Source organism: Schistocerca cancellata, chromosome 6, assembly GCF_023864275.1.
Source record: "Schistocerca cancellata isolate TAMUIC-IGC-003103 chromosome 6, iqSchCanc2.1, whole genome shotgun sequence".
Lineage (NCBI taxonomy): Eukaryota > Metazoa > Arthropoda > Insecta > Orthoptera > Acrididae > Schistocerca > Schistocerca cancellata.
Window position 1 is genome coordinate 372,151,070 of NC_064631.1, and position 23,769 is coordinate 372,174,838.

General features: G+C 40.8%; 1 protein-coding gene across 1 annotated transcript in view; it reads left to right on the forward strand.

The window, feature by feature from the left end:
- LOC126088335 (dynein axonemal heavy chain 10) overlaps positions 1-23,769 on the forward strand; it is a 1,153,099-nt gene that overhangs the window by 944,867 nt on the left and 184,463 nt on the right. The window contains exons 50-51 of the mRNA XM_049906469.1: positions 7,923-8,086; positions 23,643-23,738. Of these exons, the coding sequence (XP_049762426.1) occupies positions 7,923-8,086; positions 23,643-23,738 (260 nt within the window). The remainder of the gene's footprint in view (positions 1-7,922; positions 8,087-23,642; positions 23,739-23,769) is intronic.

Consider the following 23,769-nt stretch of genomic DNA (forward strand, 5'->3'; position numbering starts at 1 on the left):
ATTGTCTGCTTTCAGTTTTTATAATTCATGTCATTCACTTTCATGATCATTTGCAGTGTTGTGCATGTTGACAATCAATCAGGATGTTTGTTATCTTCCACAGATTCTAAGCATTCCTTGAAGTGCTTGAAACACTCAGATGCCCTTGCTTGACTCTGTGCACTCTCACCAAATGCCTCTGTCAGCATGCAGTGGGTATCAGCTGCAGTTTTCCTCAACTGGAAAAAGTATTTGACGAAAATCCATGCTCCTTCACATTATCCATTTCACAATTCACAGAAGCCCTGAAACATGTCTTGACATGCACTACCAAAACTCATAACTGCACTCCCCTGTGGGTTCAGGGGCTAGAACAGGGCCTAGGTATTCCTGCCTAATGTATAAGGCAACCAAGAGGAGTCTCCCACTTTTCAGCCTAATGAGTTCAAGGTCCCGTCTTATGGTTTGACTTCCCACTTTCAAAATTCTACAGAAGTGCAGGCCATTTGAGAGAGTATGCCGTATGTGTTGCACCATTTATCCATAGTGCTGTTAGATTAGATCTCCTGCACCTCTTATTGTCATGACTCTGCATCTCCACCTGCAATTCAGCTATTTGGGCAAGGACATGTTCCGGGATATGCCATCTTCTTCCATTGTCTACTGTTCTTTTTCACCTTCATGACAATACTGGATTTCTCCATGTCCAATATCCAGCATGATAGCCAGTCCACTGTGGTGGGGCTACCATGTACCCATTTAATGGTAGCCTCCTGTCAACAGAGGAATTGCACTGCTGACGCCTGACCTGCTGACTCCCCACATATGCCAAGAAATAGATGCCCATCTTCTTGGAGCATCAGAACTCCCAGCGATGGCCATTGTCCCAGCTGGCCTTTGCTGTGGCTGGGTAGTGCCCGTGGGGGGAGCCACTGATTGGAGTGGGTGGCATAGGGGCAGATGACCTGCAATGAAGCAGATAAAGTCATCTATTGCTGTGTACCAAATGACCCCAGTGGTCTCTAAGAAACGGAAGGTAGAATAAAATACTGTGACATATGACCCCAAGTCATTCCCCTCCCTAGCAACACCATGGAAGGAACGTAGGGTTACAGAATGAAGAGAGCCATATTCACCTTGTGCAGCAGAACTGATGGGAACTCCTTTCTGGATATGAAGCCTCTGTTTTTTGTTGAGCATCTGGAGGATAAGTTAGGAGAAGTGACAGCATTGTCCAAAATGCTCAGTGGGTCAGTCCTGATTCAGACAGCATCCCCAGCCCAGTTGCGGACATTACTCGCCTGTGAAAAACTGGGTGGTATTCCTGTATCGGTCACTCCCCATAAAAGTCTCAACATGGTCCAGGGAATTATTCCTCATCATGACCTGTTGCAGTCTGACAATGAGCTAATTCCAATTTAGAATTATGGAGTATTCAGCACATCTATAGGGGGCCTAAGGACAATAGGATTGCCATCAGTTCCTTCATCTTGGCCTTTGAAGTGTGATTCGTTACCTGAAAAGGTCAAGGTGATGGTATACCAATATGATGTCAAACTTTATGTCCCTACCCCTAAGCAGTGCATTAAGTGCTGGAAATTCGGACACATGTCTCCTGGTGCAATTCCAGAGTTCTTCAGTCCAGAACCACGCGACTGCTATGGTCACAGGTTCGAATCCTGCCTCGGGCATGGATGTGTGTGATGTCCTTAGGTTAGTTAGGTTTAAGTAGTTCTAAGTTCTAGGGGACTGATGACTACAGATGTTAAGTTCCATAGTACTCACAGCCATTTGAACCGACTCCTTGTGCGCCTCCTCCCACATGTGTCAACTGTGGAAAGCACCAATCCCCTGCTCACTGTACTGCCTGGTAATCCAAAAGGAGCAGAAAATTCTTGAGTACAAGACCATAGATGGACTGTCTTACTGTGAGGCCTCTACTTTGGGAGCACTTTCCCCCTCCCCCCCCAAATGCCGGGGACATTGTCCCCTGCCCCCAACTGGGGAAGCAACAGCCTCCTCCTGCTGCTCTCATGTGGAAGATGTGGAAGGGGTCCCTTGGGACTCTACCTTCCACAGTCCCCCCCTTGTTGTCAACTTGACACCAGCCAGTGCCTGAAAGAGCCACGGGCTGCTGGTCGAAGGGCTTCATGGTCTTCCTCTGTCCCTGAGGCTACTTCCAAGAAGCCCTCTCAGCAAGCCCCTAAGGAGCGGCAAGAAGCCAAACAAACAAAGCAGAGGTCTGTTAGAAAATGGGAGGCTGGGGTGTCCCCCACACTACCACTACCTAACAGGACAAGGTGGAGATCCTGGCATCCCCTGAGGACCTAGACCTCACCAATGTCTCAGATGCAATGGTACTGGCTGTGAAAGCTCAACTGGTAGCGGCAGGTGACCCTTAGGCATTATCTTCCTCCTTGGTCCCTTAATGCTTCCCCAGAAGATAGGAAGCATCATTCTCCAATGGAATTGCCTCGGTTTTTTCTCCCACCTGGCTGAGATATGACAACTCTTAAGCATTACATCTGCTTTTTGCATTGCTCTTCAGGAAACCTGTTTTCCTGTGATGCTGACTCCCATCCTTTGTGGCTATTGGGTGTACTACAAAAACCATACTGACTGACTGTGACAGACAGGTGGCATTTGTACCTATGTCCTTACCTCTGTCTGTAGCAAACCTGTGCTCCTTCAAACACCATTAGAAGCTGTGGCTGCTGGGGTGAGGACAATGCAGGAAGTTACCATCTGTAATGCCTACCTCCCTCCAGATAGTGGAGTGCTGTACCATGTATTGGTTGCACTAATTTCACAACTCCCCCCACTTTTTCTACTTTTGTGTGATTTTAATGCCTGTAACATTTTATGAAGTGGAACCAAGATTACTGGTTGTGGGAAAGATGTCGTGGTCCCACTAACTCAACACGACCTTTGTATCCTCAATTCAGGTGACTCCAGACACTTCAGTGTAGCACAAGGCACATACTTAGTCACTGATCTCTCCATTTGCAGTCCTGGCCGTCTCCCATATATCCACTGGAGAGCTCATGACAACTTGTGTGGTAGTCACCACTTTCCACTCTTCCTATTCCTCTCCCAACATTATTCATCTAGATGCTTGCCCAGATGGGCTCTTACTAAAGCTGATTGGGCTGCTTTCAATGCTGCCACCACTGTTTAATCTCTGTTTCATGGCAACTTCGACGAAGTGATCCACAGCATCATTACTACCTTTGTTGCTGCAGCTGAATCAGTAATCCCTCATTCCTCAGGTGCCTTGGTGGTCACTGGAAATTTCTGCAGCCATTTGAGGATGTAGGCAGGCCCTCCAATGTCGTCAGTGCCACCCATCCCTGGAAAACCTCACTGCCTTCAAATAGCTCAATGCTCAGATCTGCCTACTCATCGAATGACAGAAGAAGGAGTATTGGGAATGATATGTCTCCACCACTGGAACACAAACCTCTCTTTCCCAGGTTTGGACCAAGCTCCGACGACTTTACGGGTATCAGACTCCCACAGGTGTACCTGGAATTTCCACACATGGAGCTGTGTCTGCTGATCCCGACATAATCGCAGAGCATCTTGATGAACATTATGCTTGCGCCTCTGTGTCTGAGAATTACCACCCTGTTCAACTCTTCAAACAGCAAGTGGAACAACAACGCCTGTCTTTTGTTCTACACAACCCTTAGCCATATAATGCTCCCTTCAGTAAGTGGGAATTTTTCAGTGCTCTTGTCAACTGGGTCAGGCCATATCCAATCCCAAATGATTAAGCATCTGTCAGCGGATTACCAGTGCCACCTCCTTACCATCTTCAACTGCATCTGGACCAATGGCAAATTCCCATCATAATGGTGAGAAAGTATTATCATTCCAATGCTAAAGCCTGGTAAGAACCCACTAGATCTGGATACCTATCATTCTATCTGCCTCAGCAACATTCCAAACAAGCTGCTCAAATGTATGGTGAGCCTGTGGTTGTGCTGGCTCCTTAAGTCTAGGGACCTTCGCTCCACCACCAACAACTTGGTCCACCTGGAGTCTGCCATTGGATAAGCCTTTTCGTGGTGACATCACCTTATTTTCTCCTTTTTGACCTAAAAAAGGCCTATGATACCACTTGGTGACACCACATCCTTGCTACTCTTCATGTGTGGGGTCTCTGGGGCTCGCTCCCAATTTTTACACTTAACTTCTTGTTGCTCCCCACTTTCAGAGTTCATGTCGGTGATTCCCACAGTTCATCCCATATCCAAGAGAATGGGGTCTAACTCTTTTTAACTGCTGCACTAGCAGTAAGGTCCTCAGTATCTCTCCTCCTATATGCTGACGACTTTTGTATTTCCTTCTGCTCCTCTTCTATCGGTGTGGCTGAATAGCAGTTGCAGGGAGCCATACAAAAGGTGCAGTCATGCGCCCTTACTCACTGCTTTAAGTTTTTGGCCACCAGGACTTGCGTGATCCACTTCTGTCATCATCATACTCTTCACCTTGTCCAGAACTTTACCTCGATGACCAACTACTTGATGTAGTGGAGGCTTACCACTTTTTGTGACTGGTCTTTGACACCCACTTAATTTGGCTTTCCCATCTTCATAAGTTTAAGAAAAAGTGTTGGCAACATCTTAATATTATTTGATGCCTGAGCCACACTGACTGGGCTGCTAGTCACCCTACACTGCTGCAGCTGTACAGAGACCTCATACAGTCCCATACTGACTATGGGAGCCTGATGTACGGTTCAGCATCACCCTCCTCACTGCAACTGCTAGACCCTATCCACCTCTCTGTTGTTCAGCTCATGATGGGGGCTTTCTGAATGAGCCCACTGAACAGCCTTCTCATGGAAGCTGGCGTTCCTCCACTGCATTTCTGGCAGAAACTGCTGCTTGCAAATTATATCACCCACATTCATAGCTCCCCTCACCATCCAAATAACTGTCTTTCCTAACATGGTGATCCATCTCCCACAATGGCGGCCCAGAACAGGGCATCCCCCTGCAGTCTGTGTCCATTCACTTCTTACTGAACTTGACATTTTCCCTCTACCGCCTTTACTGTGGGTCCACGTCTGTACACCTCCATGGTCCATGTCTCAGCCACAGCCTTGTCTGGACCTATTGCAAGACACAAAAGGCTCAGTTCCAGCTCAGGCTCTCCGCTAGCAATTTTTCTCTATTCTTGGTGAGTTTCAGAGCTCAGAAATAGTCTACACCAATGGATCGATGGTCGACAGTCTTGTGGGCTCCACTTACACTCACATTGGACATACTGAACAGCTCTCATTTCTGGCTAGCTGCAGTGTTTTCACTGCAGAGTTGGTATCCATATATCGTGCTCTTGAGTGTATGTGCTCCTGTGCCACGGAGACCTTCATCATCAGTAGTGACTTCGTCCAGTCATCTGTAGTGACTCCTAAACCAGTGCTTCCCTCTCCATCCTTTGCTACTGACTATCCACTAATCTCTTAATGCCCTCGGCAACAGTGGATGTTCAGTGACATTCATTTGTACCCCAGGACATGTCAGGATACCAGGCAATGAACCTGTTTGACCACCTGGTCAAACGGGCTACCAGTAAACCAACTCTGGAGATTGGCCTGCTGGAGACTGATCTTCAATCGGTCTTCCGCCACAAAGTTTTCATGATCTGGGATAATAAATGGCACATCCTCAGTACACCAAATAAACTATGTGTTATCAAGGAGACAACAAATTTGTGGTGGTCATCCATGCAAGCCACTCACAAGAACTCCATTGTCTTTGCCGGCTCCCCATCAGCTAATCTTGGCTAACACGTGGTCACCTCCTCTGTCACATGGACCTACCTTGGTGCTGCTGTGGCTCCCACATGACTGTCATCCACATCTTGTTGGTCTGCCCAATTTTAGCTGCTCTGTGATGGACTTGTGACCTTCCCAGCACCCTCCCTCTGGTTTTGCCTCAATAGCTGATGTTGTTTTACATTTTATTTGTATGGGGGGTTTTTATCGCACAATCTAAGGGTTTGCATCTGGCCTTCTGTCCCAGGCTTCCAACATCCCTCCATTGTAACTCTTCCTCACTCTTTCTTTGCTGATTGTTTGCCTTGGTATTCTTGTTGTTCCTATGTGTATTCATCTTGCCTTCTTCTTTAGACTGCTGGAGATTTTAGTGTGTTGCAGAGTGGCTGGCTCATCCTTTTTTATTCTTGTGATCAACAAGCCTTCGCCATCTGCTACATTATTTTAACACCTTCCACTTCTTTTCTTTCTAATGTACATTTTTCCATTTCTGTTAGCTTCTGTCATTTTGTCTTTCAGTGTGATTCAAATTTAGTTTTATACCTTTTACTTTCCCCATCTCCTTTTGGGATTGTTTTTAACTCCCTTCTGGTGAGCTTCTTTCATTTTCTCTTTCCATGTGGTTCCCTGTTATTTTTCTGCCCTTTTCCTTTCCCCAACCCCTTTTACAAATTGTTATAGCTTGAATGTTGTTAGCATGAAGAAAAAGGAACTGCTGACTCTGTACTTTGGTTCCTTTATACTCCAAACCAACCAATCACATCTGCATGTGCCACAGATGACACAAGTCTGTGCTACAATAGATAGGATATCTTGAGATATCTAGCAGCAGAATATCATACTGGTTTGACTGCTACAATGAAATTCTTAGATATTTTGGGTAGTACCTTGTATCTTATATGGACAGCATTTATCTGAATATGGCACAGTCAAAGTAAACTTATCCATGGCTATGAAGTTTATTTGGGGCAATCCATAAATCAATTGCTTAGTGCCTCTATTAGTTTTGACACTCTAGGCAATCTCAATAGCTTGTAAACATTTCTTGGCCATGGGCTGTGTCAAAGCATGCAAGGAGACATTTCCTCGAGGCTTGTACAGTACTTCTGAGTGAGCCTCAGTGGGATGTTGTTTCGTTTGGTGAAACTAACACAGTCAAAACTAGTATGATAAAAATGTTTTATCTGAACTTTACATGAAATAAACTTTATAGAAGGAAGTAATAAGCACACTGATGCTCTCAGCCAGTGACATAATAAATGTGAAAAATTGATCTTTGAGCCTTTATGAAATCTTTTTACAACTGTTTAATGTTAAAATTTTCATTCTGACATGTAATGACCTGTCTGAGTAAGCCATAGAGAGAAGTTAGGCTTTGTTGCTACACATCTTGAAGGCACATGGTAATTCCAGACTGCTGATATGCTTGCTAACTGTTGAGTTCACAACCCAGTCTGGAAGTATGGTGGCTGCCCATGTGTTGATGCATTGCATAGTTAGTGCTCCATATAACTAGTGGTATTTCAGATGAATCAGGTGTTCTGTGCACTGATCTGTATGTAGCTGGCACAATTATTTTTCTGATAGGCCATGTAACATGTTAAATGTCTTTCTGTGGTAGCTCACTTTGTCATTTTGTGATACTGATGATGATATTTGTGTCCAGGAGTGAAGACAGAATGGCTTGATGCTGAATCCAGATCGTGAAGATATCTTCTTTTATATTTGTTTGGGTTAAATGTCTTACAATAAAATACTTTGTCTTAAATTGTAATTCAAATTCATATATTTTTTATTAAAATATAACCATATTTTGAATATAATTTTCCCTTTATTTGCACTTTATAATAGTTATAGTTTAAGGTCACAAAATGACCAGTTCTGACACTCTCATGTCATGGTCTAGTCCATATAGTTAACTGTAAAAGAAGACTGAGAACACCATACTAAATATTACAATATAAGGAGCTTTACATAAATGAATTCCCACTATTAATACAAGGAGCTTCATATGCATGAAGATCACCTGTCATGACGCTTCATATAATGTGTAAATACAATTACATAGTGTGTGATAGTTAATGCTCTTTTTACTTTTTAATTTTGTTCAATATTTGCTCAGTCTAACATTTTAGCTACAAGACCATCTCACTTCCAGGTATTTTTGAGAAACATAAACTGCTTTTCTCATTTCAAATGACAACAAAACTACAACAGAGTGATGGGATAGTTAGTCAAATGCAACTTGACTTCTTTATCAAGGGCAGTGTCAGCCTGGAGAAATCAGCAAGAGCATGTCCTGCAGCTTGGCTTCCTTCTCAGGTTTTCACATTCATAATTACTATTTTTCTATTTGTATATTGGTTTAATATGCATAGTTATTTTTTCATGACTCTTTAGAGTAGATGTAGGGGGGCATTCTTTGAGTTAAATAGTGAAGATCATGAATACCATGAATCTATGCCTTATTACCTACCGGTACTGGGTGGAGATACATCAGAGAACGTGCTCAGTGGAGACTGGTTCAAAGATTGTTCTGCAGCAGAGCCATTGCACTGGCCAAAGAGTTTCCTCACACATCACACAATTGCTGCTAAGTCACCAGAGAGGACCCCCCCCCCCCCCCTCTTCCCTCCCCTCACTGTGCAGAATGTTGTTGGTGTGGTTCATGTTACTTCCAGACATATAAGTGATGTTGAACAGGGTCCATGTTGATTTGAGTCTGTTGACCTTAAATGTAGTCATGTTTCCATGCAGTAAAATGTCAAAGGTGTTGTCACTTCATCTAATCACTTTATGTGGACCAGAGTAGGGTGGGTGTAATGCCAATCAGACAGTATTATCTTGCAGCATGAAGTGGGTCCAGTACTGCAGAACTTTATGGATGAAGATTTTCTGAGAGTCATGCACCTGCAGGATCAGAATCTTAAGGTGCAGAATGTCTTGTGTGACTCTCTGGATGAGCTGCTGTACTTTTTTATCTGCAGGCAATTAGGACAGTTCTGTGAAGTCAGTCAGAAGAATGAGTGGTTCCTTATAAAGGATTTCCATCAGAGATGTGTGGAGTTCTTTATAAGTTGAACATGCACCTAAAACGACCTATATCAGGGGGTCTGTGCATAACCCCCCATGACAAATGAGAGCTGACTTAAGTGTATGATGCCAGCATTCTACCAGTCCATCATTTTGTGGATGGTAAGCAGTTGTTTGGAAGATGAATACTGCATAAGCAACAAGAGTTCAGGAAAAAGTGCTGACATGAATTTCCTACCTTGATCTCTCATTATTGCAGCAGGGCAGCCAAAGAGGGAAATTCATAGATTGTTAAATGCATTTGCAAAGTTCTCAGCAGTGATGTTCAGAAGTAGTATAGCCGTGACCCAGCATTACTCTGTTGATCATTGACAGAATATATTGGTAAGCATTTAAATCAAGGGGAGGTCCAATAAGGTCTTAGTGGGCTTGCTGAAAATGGCCCTTGGGGATAGAAAAATGGCCTTGTTTAGGTTGTGCATGGCATCCTATTTTAGAGCATGGCATGCATTACAAGATTGCATCCAAGATTTACAGTCTTTCTTGGTGTTTGGCCATACAGAGTGGTCTGTGACAAGCTTCATTGTTGGTCAGATCCCAGGGTGTGATAGCCCATTAAGTTATCAAAAATAGCTTGCCTCATGGCGAATGATACTAGTGGACGAAGGCAGTTTGGTGAAACATAACATAGTACTTGTATTGAAGAGCCAGTAATATCATGGCATTTCATGCACAATCCCACTGTGTTGTTGTGCAGTGAAATGGTAATGTTGTTATGTCATATAACAACATGTCTCACTTCTTCCTGCTGTACTGATGAAAGATGTTTGTGGAGAAACGATTTTAATATAGTAAGAACAGCCATTACCTGCAGGGGGAGTGACTGCTAAAACTTAAGTTTTTGATAACAGCCACAAGTCATACTTTGTATTTTTTATTTACCAGTTTTGCTCTTCAAACGAACAAGAGCATCATCAGAATATACACTGTAAAAGATACAAATTGAGATAATACAGAAAACTTGCATTGACATTACATAAAGTACATATTCTACTTCCAGTATGATGACTTACACTTAAAGTTTGCTGACAGCTTTAAAGATTGCGTTTAAGGTTGTCTGACAGCCCTAAAGATTAAACTGGCTGTACAGTAGTACTTAAACTTACATTTAAAGCAAATTTGAAGTACAGTAGTAAATGTTGACATTGACAGTGCCAGAGATTAAACTGACTGTACAACAGTAGTCATAACATCCATGGTACAGTGCATCCAAAGATAATTTACAACTATAGAAAACAAAATTTACATTTTAATCACTTCTTTTATTGGCCTTTGTATAGCTATCTCATATCTTCACGTATGTGCTTATCTTTCAAAAAATGAGCAATCAAAATATACCTGTCATATTATCCTAACAGAAATATTTTTAAAAAGAATAGTTTTGAATGCATTTTGGTAGACGTTTATAAATATGTATTTTTTATAATGAATTTTGAAAGATATTTTAATTTTTACATATGTACTCATATTTTGTGAAAGATAAACAGATATGTAAAGATATGAGATGTCTATGTCAATGCCCATAAAAGAGGCAACTAAAATGTAAATTTGATTTTGTGTAGTTGTAAATTATCTTTGGATACACTATTCCATGTGTGTTACAAGTGCATTGTACAGTCAATTTAATCTTTGGTGTTGTCAATGTCATCATTTACTAATGCACTTTAAATGTAGGTTTAAGTATGGTAGTACAACCAGTTTAATCTTTTTTAGAGCTGTCAGACAACTTTAAATGCAATCTTTAATTCTATCAGCCAACTTTAAATGTAAGTCACAATACTGGAAGTAGAATATGTACTTTATGTAATGTCAATGCAAGTTTTTCATATTATCTCAGTTTGTATCTTTTACAGTGTGTGTTCTGATGCCACCTTTGCTTATTTGCAGAGCAAAACCACTATATAAAAACACAGAGTGTAACTTGTGGCTGTTTAGAAAACTTACTTTATGATTTTAATTAGTTGTGTAGGAAGAATAACCCACTGTCTGTGCATTTTTTGGATTTATGTACAGGTATTAGAGGGTGAAATGTGAGCACAATATATTAACATGATGCAACAATGAATGAGTGTCTTTACTTAAGCTGGAGAAGTTGTGTCCACTTTTCAATCACACTTTGTAGATGCTGTGGATTTCAGAGAAAAAGAGGCCTGATGACAATGGTCTAGCCGTAGAACAAATGAAGCTATATTAATCTCTTACTTACTTACTATCTGTCATCTGATGACTGTCATGTCTAGACTGGCTATGAGGATATTGTAAATGAGAGATCTGTTCACTTGATGTTATTGTGGTTTTTGAGAAACATTCAATACAGATCAGTTCTTAAAAAAAGTGGTTACATGGTTTTGTAGCTGGTCACTAGAGAATGTGAACTTAATATTCATTGTGCTTGGGGTATACTTGCGTGCTAATGCATTTGTAAGAGGTGCCTGGATGGCATGTCTACGTTAAAAAATTTTATCGTGTCAAGAAATTGGTGTGATTTATGAAAGATCTATGGCTGCGGTAGGTGACAACTGCTTTGGCACATTGAGATGCAGACAATATGCTGTCATGACAAACTAAAAGTCTGAGGAACTCAACCTGAGACTGTCTCAGATGACATTTACCATTGTTGATGGTGACACCTAGTTTGCGTAAAACATCAAAAACTATTGTCTGTTCATTATAAGAATTGTTGTGATGTAAACATCACACTGTGTATTCTTCCATGTTTGCTATTACCTCATTGGATTTTATTTCCCATGGAACTTCAGCTGTGTATAGTCAGGTGTAATACTAACCTTACATTTTATGAGGCAGCATAGTTCACCTGCACTACTGAGTGTAGATAACACTATGCATGATGCTATACTGGTGCATTTTAATAGGGAAGTCAGTCCATCAAGTTCGCAGTGATGTGAACAACTGTGGATAATCATGTGGAAGCTTATTCAACATTCCACAACTGAATGGTACTATTGCTTTGTTTGATCTGATCTGTTTCCAACTGCTCTGTTTTAACATTTCTTATATGGAGGTATTTAAAAATGCTAGAACACTAAAATAATTCATGTCAAAAGAATTAAAATAAAGCATTCAGAAGTAGATTAGACCAAAAATTACACCTTCAGATAATTAATAAAATTAACAAACAACAGACAGATAATAAAACTTGAAATGCCATTTGAATTTTAAAAGGCATAATTTAATATATAGTAATCCTCTGGTAATATGTTTCTTAATGGTCCACATGGAAACACTATTTTAGCTTGGAAACACAGTGTAAAAAACTTGTGTAAAAACAGTATAGTTATCTATGAGAGCAGTCTGTGATTTAAAGAGCAAATTGCAGAGATTTTGCTGTAATGAAATACTGAAGCCACTTAAGGTATTACTCTCCTCAATTGTTTGGTAGCCTCTGAACTCTTTCCATATCTGAACCTGAAGAAGACATTTCTCAGAATCCATCCATGTGCCACATTTTGTCTTCTTTTTTTATTAAATTTTTCTGTGTGTCCCACCAGTGTGCAATGACATGCTACAGAGCTTCATTCATTAATTTTTCATAAATTTAAGTACATGTGGTAGCTTAAATGTTTTATTATTTCTTGCAACATATTCTTTGACTTGGGTCCTTGTAAGTTCTATGGGGTTCAAATTCAGTGGTACAGCAGTAACCTAATGACCATGTGACACACAGAATATGGTGTTTCATCAGTAATGCACTGACGTACAATGTACACTTCAACCTGTTTCAGTAATTCAAGATTAATCACAGTTGAATTGACATGTGCTCCCTTTCACACCCAACTTACAATGTCTTCCTTCCTCCAAGACTTTTGTGGCCTGTGCTCTGTCATGACACCATCATATGAGGCATTGTCCATAATTATAATAGTGTTGGGCTCTAATTCAGATAGAATGTCTTTGATCTATTTTAGGGGCACTTGACCACTCATGTTTTCATGAGAATCTCCAGTCTTTTTTATTCAAAAATCAATTCACCTCTTTCTAGAAAACCACTGTTGCTTCCTATATGTGCTATAATTAGCCTTCTTCTTTTTCCTCTTGGATTTATAACCCCTGTGATTGGTCTGCAGCAAAAACTTTTTGCTTATAGTCTCTCTTTTCGTCAGTCCACTCTTTTTTTGTGTCACATGTCTTGCATTAACCCATATTTCATCAAGGTAATAAAACTTCCATTTCTTAAGTCTGCACTGTTGAATGTCCTGGAGATAATGCCTTCTCTGCAAAGCAATAACCTCTCTACCAGTAATTATACTATTTTGTTTACTACTTTTGAACTGAAAACCAATATTTTTATCACGTTATAAAATGTCATTATTTTAGCAATAGGCAAGTCATTGTCATTATTTATCCTTTGAAGTATTTTGTTTATTGTAGAAACTTCATTCCTGAACAAAAATGCATACATATTTGAGATCACACAGCATTTATAATGAAAAGTGGATCACTTAGCTGGCTGTTTGAGATGGAAAGGTGGCAGCTTGGGTAGTGAGTCAAAATTCTGGTATTCATGATTACAGCTGGACAGAGAACAACTGGATGAGCTCTCATACAGTGGCTGTGATGAAGAAGGAAATACCAGGAAAATGTTCAGCTGTGGCCCAACAAATTGGCAGGACTGTACATGACATAGTAGATGTGACACAATCAAGCAGCATTATTCTGTGTCTGTCCATGATAGTTTGTTGAAAGGTGTCTTGCTGGTATGCGAACAAGTTGTATTCATTATCCAAGTCAATCAGAAGATTGGTTGGTGGTACACATTGTTTGGATTCATGTGGGTCATTGGTGCCACCAGTAACTCTTCAGAAGAAAATGTCACTTTCATGATTAACTCAAGGCAAGGATTTTTGCTGCTGATGTGAAGCTCTGAACTGAAGACCATGTAAGTCACTGTCTTTGATTTGCTTGTCTCCTGCACTTAGGTTGCAAGATGGCTTCATTGTTGTTCCAAGCGAGATGAGTTAAAGGACTTGGAATATTCTGTAGCCAGTATTGTCATCTGATGCACGTTCTCCAGTGCAGAGTAGCGATTGGTGGGGACACTCCAGGTTAAGTAATGAAGGTCATGAATAGCATGAATCTATACTTTATTACTAGCTGGAGATACATCGGAGAATGTCGCACACCACAATAGCTGAGAACAGACTGCTTCAAGGACCGCCATGCAGTGCAGCCACAGTGTTGACCAAAGAGTTTCCTCATGCTGCATCATTCATTCACTCCTAGGTTGCCAGAAGTCCTTAATTTATTTATTTACCTGACTGATATAAATTCATAATACTTTTTTCTTACAATAAATATACTTCACTAGCAAATCCAGCAATTATTTGGAATTGCTAAATATATATTGGAATTAGATGTATGTCCTAATCTCCTCTCCTCCAGGACTTTGAGCCTTGCTCATTGGTATTGCAAACAAAACCTTGATTGGAAACTGAAGGGACTTAAAATGAAAGGATATATCATTTGAGATCATTGTTATATGGCATATGACAGCTCTCCAGCTGCTGTATCTGTTTGGACAGTAGCTTCAGTGACTGTAAGCATAGTTTTAATCTGTCAATGGATAACGTTACAGAGCTTTGGATGATTCAGACTCTGTAGCCATTTTCTAATAGCAAGCCAATGAGGCATAAATACAACTATACTGTGTCCTGTAAAACGAATTGGGAGAAAGAAAACAAAACAGCACTGTGTTATGTATACAGTTTTTGCTTAAATTTATATATAAGGAGGTGTCTAATGGTTTACATGCCCTGCTGTTGTAGATAAAAGAGGACAAGGAAATAGTATAATGCTACTTTCTAGCTTCTATATAGTCTTGATATTTTACTTGTGCTTGCATTTCCCATTATAATTTAATCTAATCTGTTATTGATAAATTATTTCATGTTGTACAGGTATATTTAAATACATATTTCTTTTTGTGGAATTTATTGATAATTTTTAGATCTTCATAGCAGCATATTTTCTTAGGAGTCTTCTGTTAATATCTTCTCACAAAATCTCTACTTTGGCACAGAAACATTTCTAACTCATGGAATGAATTCAAAAAGTAAAACTAGTGAATATATTTCCTCAAGTCAGTTCAATTTTCCTTTAATACTTTCATAAATGGCTGTGGATTCATCAACGTTACTCTCTTCCAGAACATTTACCACTTTTTCTTCTTCTTCCAAAAGGCTAAGTCTTACCTCTCTTCAGCGGTCCTCTTCATCTCCATGTATGAAGAAGATCCCACCTCACTGATCGTGTTATTTAAATAGGATGTTCTTGGTGTCCCCCTTGTTTCCTTCCCTACAGACTTGTTTTTCAAATATGATGAATATGCTTCTCTTTAAAAGACTGACAGAAAATTGGAGAACCAGCTGTCTCAATCCTCAGACTGCCTTCCTCATCAAAACATTTTGCATGCAAACATACTCACACTCTTTTAACACTGAACATTCTAAATCCTTTTACCCAGTCTCTCTTTGTAGTGAAGATTTCATACTCGGTATTTCCATCTTACTTCCACTGTCTACATATTTCTCTCTCCCATTGTCTCCTTTTTCTTCCACTAACATTTTCTCCTTCCTCTCTCTCCTACTGTCACACTCTTCAAGCTGCTCTCTCACTTTGCATAGTCACTCTTGGCTTGCCATTGTCTTTGTCCCATTCTTTTTCTCACTCATTTCCACTGTCTCTTTCTTTCTCTCTTACAGTCTGCTGTTTTTCTCTTCAACCACCATTATCTCCTCTCCACACAAGCCCTTGTGGATGGTTTGCTTGGGGTTTTAACCCCTAGACAAGAAAACTTTAACACTTGGATGTAGCAGATAGGGGAAATTGGACAGATTTTATTCATCTTGAAGTTTGCCAAAATGGGTCCAGCCCTCCTCCACTGCCACCCCCCCTCCCCCCACCCAGCCACCACCAAGCCTATGTATGGTCTCTACTCATCTCTCCCTTTCATTTCCACCATCTCCTCTCTCTTTTACTCCTACTATCTCCATCCATTTCTCTTTCTCTTTTGCTGTTACTTTCTCTCTACCACTATCACTGTCCACTCTTTTTCTCTCCCATGGCACTATCTTCTCCCTCTTCTGTTGTCACTGTCTCTCTGCTGCTCTCTTTCCGCACCAAAAAGTGCGGATATGTTTGACGAGAAAGGCAGCTGGGTCCTTCACTTTTCTGTCAGACTCTTTTAAAAAGGAGCATATTCACTGTTTTTGTGCTCTGACAGGAACGCTTTTCAGCTGCTTTCTTTCTTTTCCACATTACAGCAGGACTTGCTGCTTCTATAAAACAAACCCTATACAGCAGCAAAATTTTGGCAGTTCATTTATATATTTCAGCACATTTACATACTTCAGCACATATAAACAGCTAATAAGTATGCATAACATAAAGTTAACAAAAAATGTCTCCCATCCAATGCATGTTCACTCTCCAGTACTTTACATAAAAATGCACAACATTTTTAGCCTTCACCCACAGTATAATACCAAACAATGTGGTGTTTTATTTGCAAATACAAATAATTTGGTATGACAAAACAGTTTCTTTGTAAGGCACTTGTGGCACCAGATGGCATCATTGAATAATTTCCAGATAAAGACAGTCTGTGTAAGCATGAAGTGCCCATTATCTGGAAACAGAGCGTTATAGTTATTGGTGAAAAAACTATGACGAAAACCACAGTTTGGAGACCTCAGCACCTTGTGATGACCTCAGAGCAGTTGTCATGTATCCTCACTATGTCAATTAAAACTACATTTACGTCTCAGACTGGATATTATGTGCATATTTTATATGCATAAGTAACAGACAATGATATTAAGAAAAGTTTCAATAATCCCTGAGAACATCGTCTTAAGAATATACAATAAAAATCTGAGTGATTTGCCATGAACAAAAATTATAGAAGTGGCCATCTCCACAATTGGTACTTTTGGTGCCAGAAAATGGCATTTCTAGATAAATGTACAGTTCAGTGCTGAGTGGTTGATTGTTTAGATAGTTATGGACACTGCTTTTTAATGTCTTGTTCGTTATTAGGGTACTGTCAACCATCTGGACCTCAGTAACAGATAATAATATTGAAAAATAAGTGAAGTTTCCTGAGAACATCATCTTAAGACTATATGGGAAAAATTTCAAAAATTCACCATGTACAGCAATTATAGAAGTGGCCATTCCCACAATTCACAATTCATACTTTGGGTTTTCTCAGGAACTACACATGAACAAATGATGCTTTTATAAGCCATCTAAGGTCCAACCTAGATAACACCTAATGCAAAAGAACCAACCAGTTTGCTCAATTTGCCTCAGCGGGTGGAAGTGTGTAATGTTTAAATTTTGACCTATATTGTAGGAAAGCTGCAATATGCTGTTTTCACAATAGGTATACAAATGGTCACTATGCTAAGAGTTGTCCAAAACACTTGATCCCTTATCTATGTGATCAACAGAACCGAAGACATGACCCCTTGAAAACTCTCATTTTTGTGTGTGGCTTTTTGGAACATACTAGTACTATGCATTGTCATGCACGGATCTATAAATATAGAGGGAAACTTCCATACACTAGACTGTTACATTGTGCTGAAAGCAGGGAATGTTCCTGAAATTGAAGAAGGTCCAAAAATAGCATCAATGTACAACAAGCTGGAAAAATTGTTTGTAATTATTGCTGAACTATTGTTTACTTGATAGTTGTTACAGATAGAGAGCATATGCTTAATGCTTGGACAATAGTTTCAGGTATTTGATCTTGTCCTTAAGCATTTACGAAAAGGACTTTATTTGTATTAACACTGGTCATGGAAGAGCATGCAGTCTAAAATTATCACTAGCATGAAGGTGGTTTGAAAAGTTCTCGGAATCACCATGAGAGGTCAGCACTAGCACAACAAGGTGTTCACGTGATATTCATTGGATATTCATTGGACTGTTGCCTGTAAACACATGCCACATCAGTGCTGTTGGAAGAGAGTTGTAGCAGTGACATAGCCCTGTTGTTGTTCCCTTGAAGTGATTTGCGAAGATGGAAAAAATCAAGATTCGAGCAGTGATTAAGTACTTCATAAAGAAAGGTATGAAAGCAAAGGACGTTCACGTCGATTTCCATAATACAGTGGGGGACTCTGCTCCTTCATATTCAACTGTTGCCAAGTGGACAATTGAAATTAAATTTGGTTGGAGAGCTTAGGTGATGATCCATGCAATGGTCGGCCAAGAATGTGTCAATACTCTAAAAATCATTGAAAAGGTGCACAAAATGGTCGTGGAGGATCGCCGATTGAAAGTGCGTGAAATTGCTCATGCTTGCCAGATGTCATCTGAAAGGGTATATCACGTTTTAACTGAAGAATTATAAATGAAAAAAGTGCGTGAAATTGCTCATGCTATCCAGATGTCATCTGAAAGGGTATATCACATTTCAACTGAAGAATTAGAAACGAAAAAATTATCTGCAAGATGGGTGCTGCAACTCTTGATGCGCGCCCGCACACATGTGCCTTAGCCATGGCAGAATTACACGAACTAAGGTATGAATTGTTGCCACACCCACTTTATTCAAGTGATATGGCTCCATCAGACTTCCATCTCTTCCCAAAACTAAAAATTTTTCGTGGTGGACGAAGATTCACTTCAGACAAAGAATCAATAGTCTGAGTTGACAACTATTTTGCAGGCCTGGAGGAAACTCATTTTCCAGATGGGATCTAGGCACTGGAACATCACTGGACCAAGTGCATTAATCTACAAGGATACTATATTGAAAAATAAAAACTTTTCAGTGATGTAAGTACTTTTTTTCTGTTCTATTCCAAGAACTTTTCAAACCACCCTCATAATGGAGTACTAGATCATGGAAGCTATTTTAAATATCCTTTTTGTAATGCTTCTTATTGCAAAGCTAGTGATATACAAAACAAAGTCAAGAAGTTTAGCATAACACATGAAATACTTAGATGCACCATAAAAGTAATACATGGGAAATTTTATAACAGGATTGCATTCCTGGCATTACTGTGTGGAAGTATTCCCATACCGCATGACAGGGAATGTCCCAATAATGGAGTGGAGATGGAGCATAGCCAGAATACATTATTCACAAAGAGCAATGTATCAACATGTCTGCATTGTTATCATTGCTCAGAATGCACTAGTGACTTTGTATCACCCACAGATAGTCCTCTGTTCTCTGGTGATAGATATGTGTCACTATCAATACCTCCTACAGAGCTGCACCCCCTTCATATAGTGCATAGAACAGAAGGGGACAATGTGAACCGTGTCATCATCTAGCTGGATTGGCATGCACAGGTGTGCATGACCAGCTATGTCTTGGCTAGCTGCAATGCAGGACACAGCTGGACCATTTCTTGTATTAATGCCATGTGTTGTGCTGGTGCTGTACAGTTAGTAGGGAAGCAGTTGACATGGGAGGTAACTAGTGTGACTGTACAGGGACTCTGGTGGTGTGGCTGGTGATGAAGGGAGCTGGGGCAGTGTGGAGTTGCCTTCTCAGCAATACCTGCCCCAACATGTGGTGGGCGTGTAGGCAGCAATTGTGGCACGACCCTTGGGCAGGTGAGAATGAGAACACCATCTGTTGAAAGGTAGGACAATATGGAGGTGTAGCCAACGATGTTGGGTAGGATGTATGAGTGGTTGAGCCAATGGAGGCGTGCAATGTCCATGTCACTGTATCTTCATTGAGAGCAGCAAGGCACAGGTCATTATCAACGAGTTTGATGGTAATATCTTCTGGGTTGAAGTCTCTGAGGTTGAGCCTAATGTTAATGAGGTGTACTGTATTGGGGCTGGCCGCCCATGCATTCTGTAGTGGCTGGTTATCACCTTTGCTGTTCATGGGGGTCGAGACGATCTGCTCCCAGAGAACCCACACTGGTTTCATGCAGTTAAATGAATCATTCATTGGTGTGTCATAATCAGAATGTCAAGAACTTTGAAAGGTCCCATGTATGGCGGCTGTACTGCTGGCTGGAGTGTTTCATTCACATATATTCACAGTAGGAGAATGTGAGAGTGGTTTGTGTAAGAAGACCTTAGACACCAAGTGTGGAGCTGGGGATGGCACATGAATATGTCTAATGTGCTCCTTTACCCATTTAACCAGTGCAGTTAGGGCCATTTGCTCAGGGTCATGCATGGCTAGAATAAAATCAGTGGGTAGCATCAGTGATTCACCATATAGTACCTCAGTGAAGGATACTTGCAGGGCCTCCTTGGAGGCAGTTTAGATGCCAAGTAGTACCCGTGGTAATGCTTTAGTCCACAACCTGCTGTGTCACATAAGGACAGCTCTGAGAGTTCTGTACCACCTCTCAAAAACCTCATTACTCTGGAGGAGGTTGACTGTAGTGCAGTTGCATTTGATTTTACAGAATTTTACATAGTGTGCTGAACAGTGCCAACTTGAACTGACAGCCTTGGTCTGTCTTTATTGTGTCTGGCATGCTGAAACAACCTATGCATGTTTCAACAAAAGTGCAAGCATTGGAATCTGCTGTGATGCCTTTGAGGGGCATTGCTTCTGCCCACTGGGACACTCTGTCTGTTATTGGTAGTAGATCCTTGAATTCCTCTGATTCTGGGAGAGGACCAATGAAATCAGTGTGTACATGGTGGAAATGAGCTTTTAGAATTTCATAGTGATCTAATTGTGGTTGTTCATGTCTTCTGACTTTACTGTGTTGGTATGCTACGCATGCCTGTGCCAGGTGCGGCAGTCCCACTTGATGCTGGGCCATTTGAAGCATTCTTTAATGAGGCAGACTGTATGAGTCTGATGCCTGGGTGGAACATGCTGTGGATTATGTCAAAAATTGTGTGACACACTGTTTGTGGCACGGACAGGTAGATCCTGTTAAGAGACATGTCACAGAGGATTGGCGATTCAGTCCCCAGAACGGTGCGTAGTTCGATTCATAAGCCAGCACCCTTGGTTATGTATCAGTTTTGTGTATGTATGTATTAAACCACAGATCTAGAAACAACAGAGAGGCCTTGTTCTGCCGAAGCCCTCAGCAGTTCACAACCCCACAACAGACCACAGTAGTCCACCCACGCCACTGCCGCCCCACACTGAAACCAGGGTTATTATGTAGTTCGACCCCCAGTGGAATCACCTGGAAATGTCTCATACCAGACAAGCGTAACCCCAAATGTTTGCATGGTAGAATAATTATGGTGTATGCATAAGTGGGAATGGTGTTTGCACATCAATTGCCAAAACAGTGTAACTGAGGCGGAATAAGGGTAACCAGACCACATTCACTGAGGTAGATGGAAAACTGCGTGAAAAACCATCCACAGGCTGGGTGGCACATCAGACCTGGACACTAATCCACAGGGCGGATTTGTGCCGGGAACCAGCGAGCCTTCCCACTCGGGAAATCAGTCATATAATGCTTGTGATATGATGCTGGTCAGTGGCCAGCTTTTTGTAGCTGAACTGGAGGGAGATGACACTAACTCACAGTAAGTACTCAGTGATGGGAATGTCAGGATAGTGTACTGGCCAATAAGGTCCAGGTGTCAGTAGTGTCAGGGACCGATGTTCTCCAGTGGGTGCTGTTCTGCATCAACAAGTGGTTTATGATCTGGGAGCCTCCCAATGTCTTCATGGAAGTATCTCACCTATTTGTAAACAGTGAGAAATTCTCAGTCAAAGGCCAATCATTTTGGCTGAGAGGATATAAGTTTTGTGAGAAGAATGGAAAGGGCTGTGCCTCCATGGCCACTTACTGTAGCAGTATGGAGCTAGTTATGTTGTTGCTTGTGTCAGTAGTGACTGTGAGGTGTGCTTCTGAAATGAGGTGGTCCAATTTGATTGCATGTACAAGGAAATCCATAGTGAGTCTGAATGTGTCCTTCATCTTTGCAGTCCTCTCAGTCTTCCCTCTCCCTTGCTTGTTAGATTCTGCCAATGTGTGCTTGTAAAGCCACTGCCTCCAGCAAGCAAAGCCAAGAAAAAATTAAAATTCCTAAGAATTGATGGAGCTCATGATAATTCTGGGAGAGAGGAAGCTGAGCCGGGTCAGTCTTGTCCCACGGCACTAAATATGTGTCTGTGGAAGATAACTTCTGCTTTTTGTGATTGAGATTTGTCATCGTTGATCACCACACCCCTGTCTTTTAAGACTGTGAGAACTTGTTCAAGGTGTCACTTGTGGTCTTCGAGTAGGCCTATAACCAAAAAATGGAGAATGTCATCCAAATAGGCATAACAGAAATTGAACTGGAAAAGTATCCCATCAATGAAGCACTGCCATGTCTGAGTTGCATTCCTCAATCTGCTTAGCATTAAAAGATATTCAGAGAAACAAAACAGTGTGATAATTGCACTTTTTACAATAACATCTTTTTGTGTGGGGATTTGTAGTTAAGTTTTCTTACACTCAGTCACACTAATATATTGCACCTGCTGGTGAGTGAATGAAATATTATACAGGGCATATCAAAAAGAATCATCCAATTTCAAAAAATCATAACTGTTATGTTATTTGAGATAGGTACATGAACAATGTAGTGTTGGAAAGAGCAAACTCTCAAGTTTTATATGTTTCCCATTAGGTAGCAGCAGTGTCCACCCACTTCAGTTCTAGTACAAATGGCGTCGAGACAACAGAAAGTGTTTTGTGTTTTACGTTTTGCACAATTCGGGCCTGTAACAACTGTTCAGCATGACTTTTGTGCTAAGTATGGTGTGGATCCTATGGCATGGGGCATTAGACAGTGACATGAACAATTCTGAGAAACAGGTTGTTTGTGTAAAGGCAAATCGCGGGGACATCCCCAATTTTCTGACACAGACGTCAAATGCATCTGCCATAGTTTCACAAGGAGTCCACAGAAATCCACTCACAATACATTTTCAGTGGTGTAAGTACTTTTTTTCTATTCCAATCCAATAACTTTTCAAACCACCCTCATAGTAATAATCATGGCTCTTGAGTTGTCATAATACACAGTTGACTGTGTAGGTATGTACAAAGCAGGCAAATGTCTGGTCACATTACATTTTTTGGATATCACAGTTGACTCATGAGGCATATCACAGTTTGAAATAATTTCCACTTGCTAATTTTGTTCAAACTGTTCCAAATTTGTTGTAGATTCCTATTTGAAGTGCAGCAACATATTGTTTGCTGACATTGTTGTAGCACCATTGCAGTTGTATTGGTCAGCAACACTCCACTCATAGCAATGGTAAACTCATATTTATCATAGCTCAATGGCTCACACAATGACTACAGTGTCAATACACTTCATGCACATTAATCCCAGCTGTGATGTTCCATGAAGCTGGCAGATCTGTATTCACAACAGAAGATGGCAGCTTTGTTAATGCACAATAAAACTATGCATATGAAAAGTTACTTAATGCATTTCACAGTTGACACTGAGTCACCACTATGGAAGTATTTCCTTGCAGGGTGAAAGGGAATATCTGAATAATGGATTCATGGTGGTGAAAGCGAATATACTTTATTCAGAAAGTGCAATTCATCAACATGTCTACATCATACCATGACTCAGAACACAGTGCTGTCATTGACTCACCCACAGGTGACTCTGCTCTCTGGCCAGCAATGCCTGTCGTTATTGACATCCTACAGAAGTGAGGCATGGGTTTTGAGTAAGAAACATGACAAACATATTCTGATGTCTCTCCCTTTAAGAGAAGTATTGTCATGTATGACATAAAAGGTGATTACAACAGTTATTTTTTTCTTAATTTATTCTTAAGGGCTGGGAAGACATCGTGAAGCTGTCTACATCATTTCCAGAAGCGTTTGCAACTCTTCCAGATGACATTGAGAGTAATGTGGAAACATGGAAGGAGGTATGTATATTATACTTCATCATCATCTTAT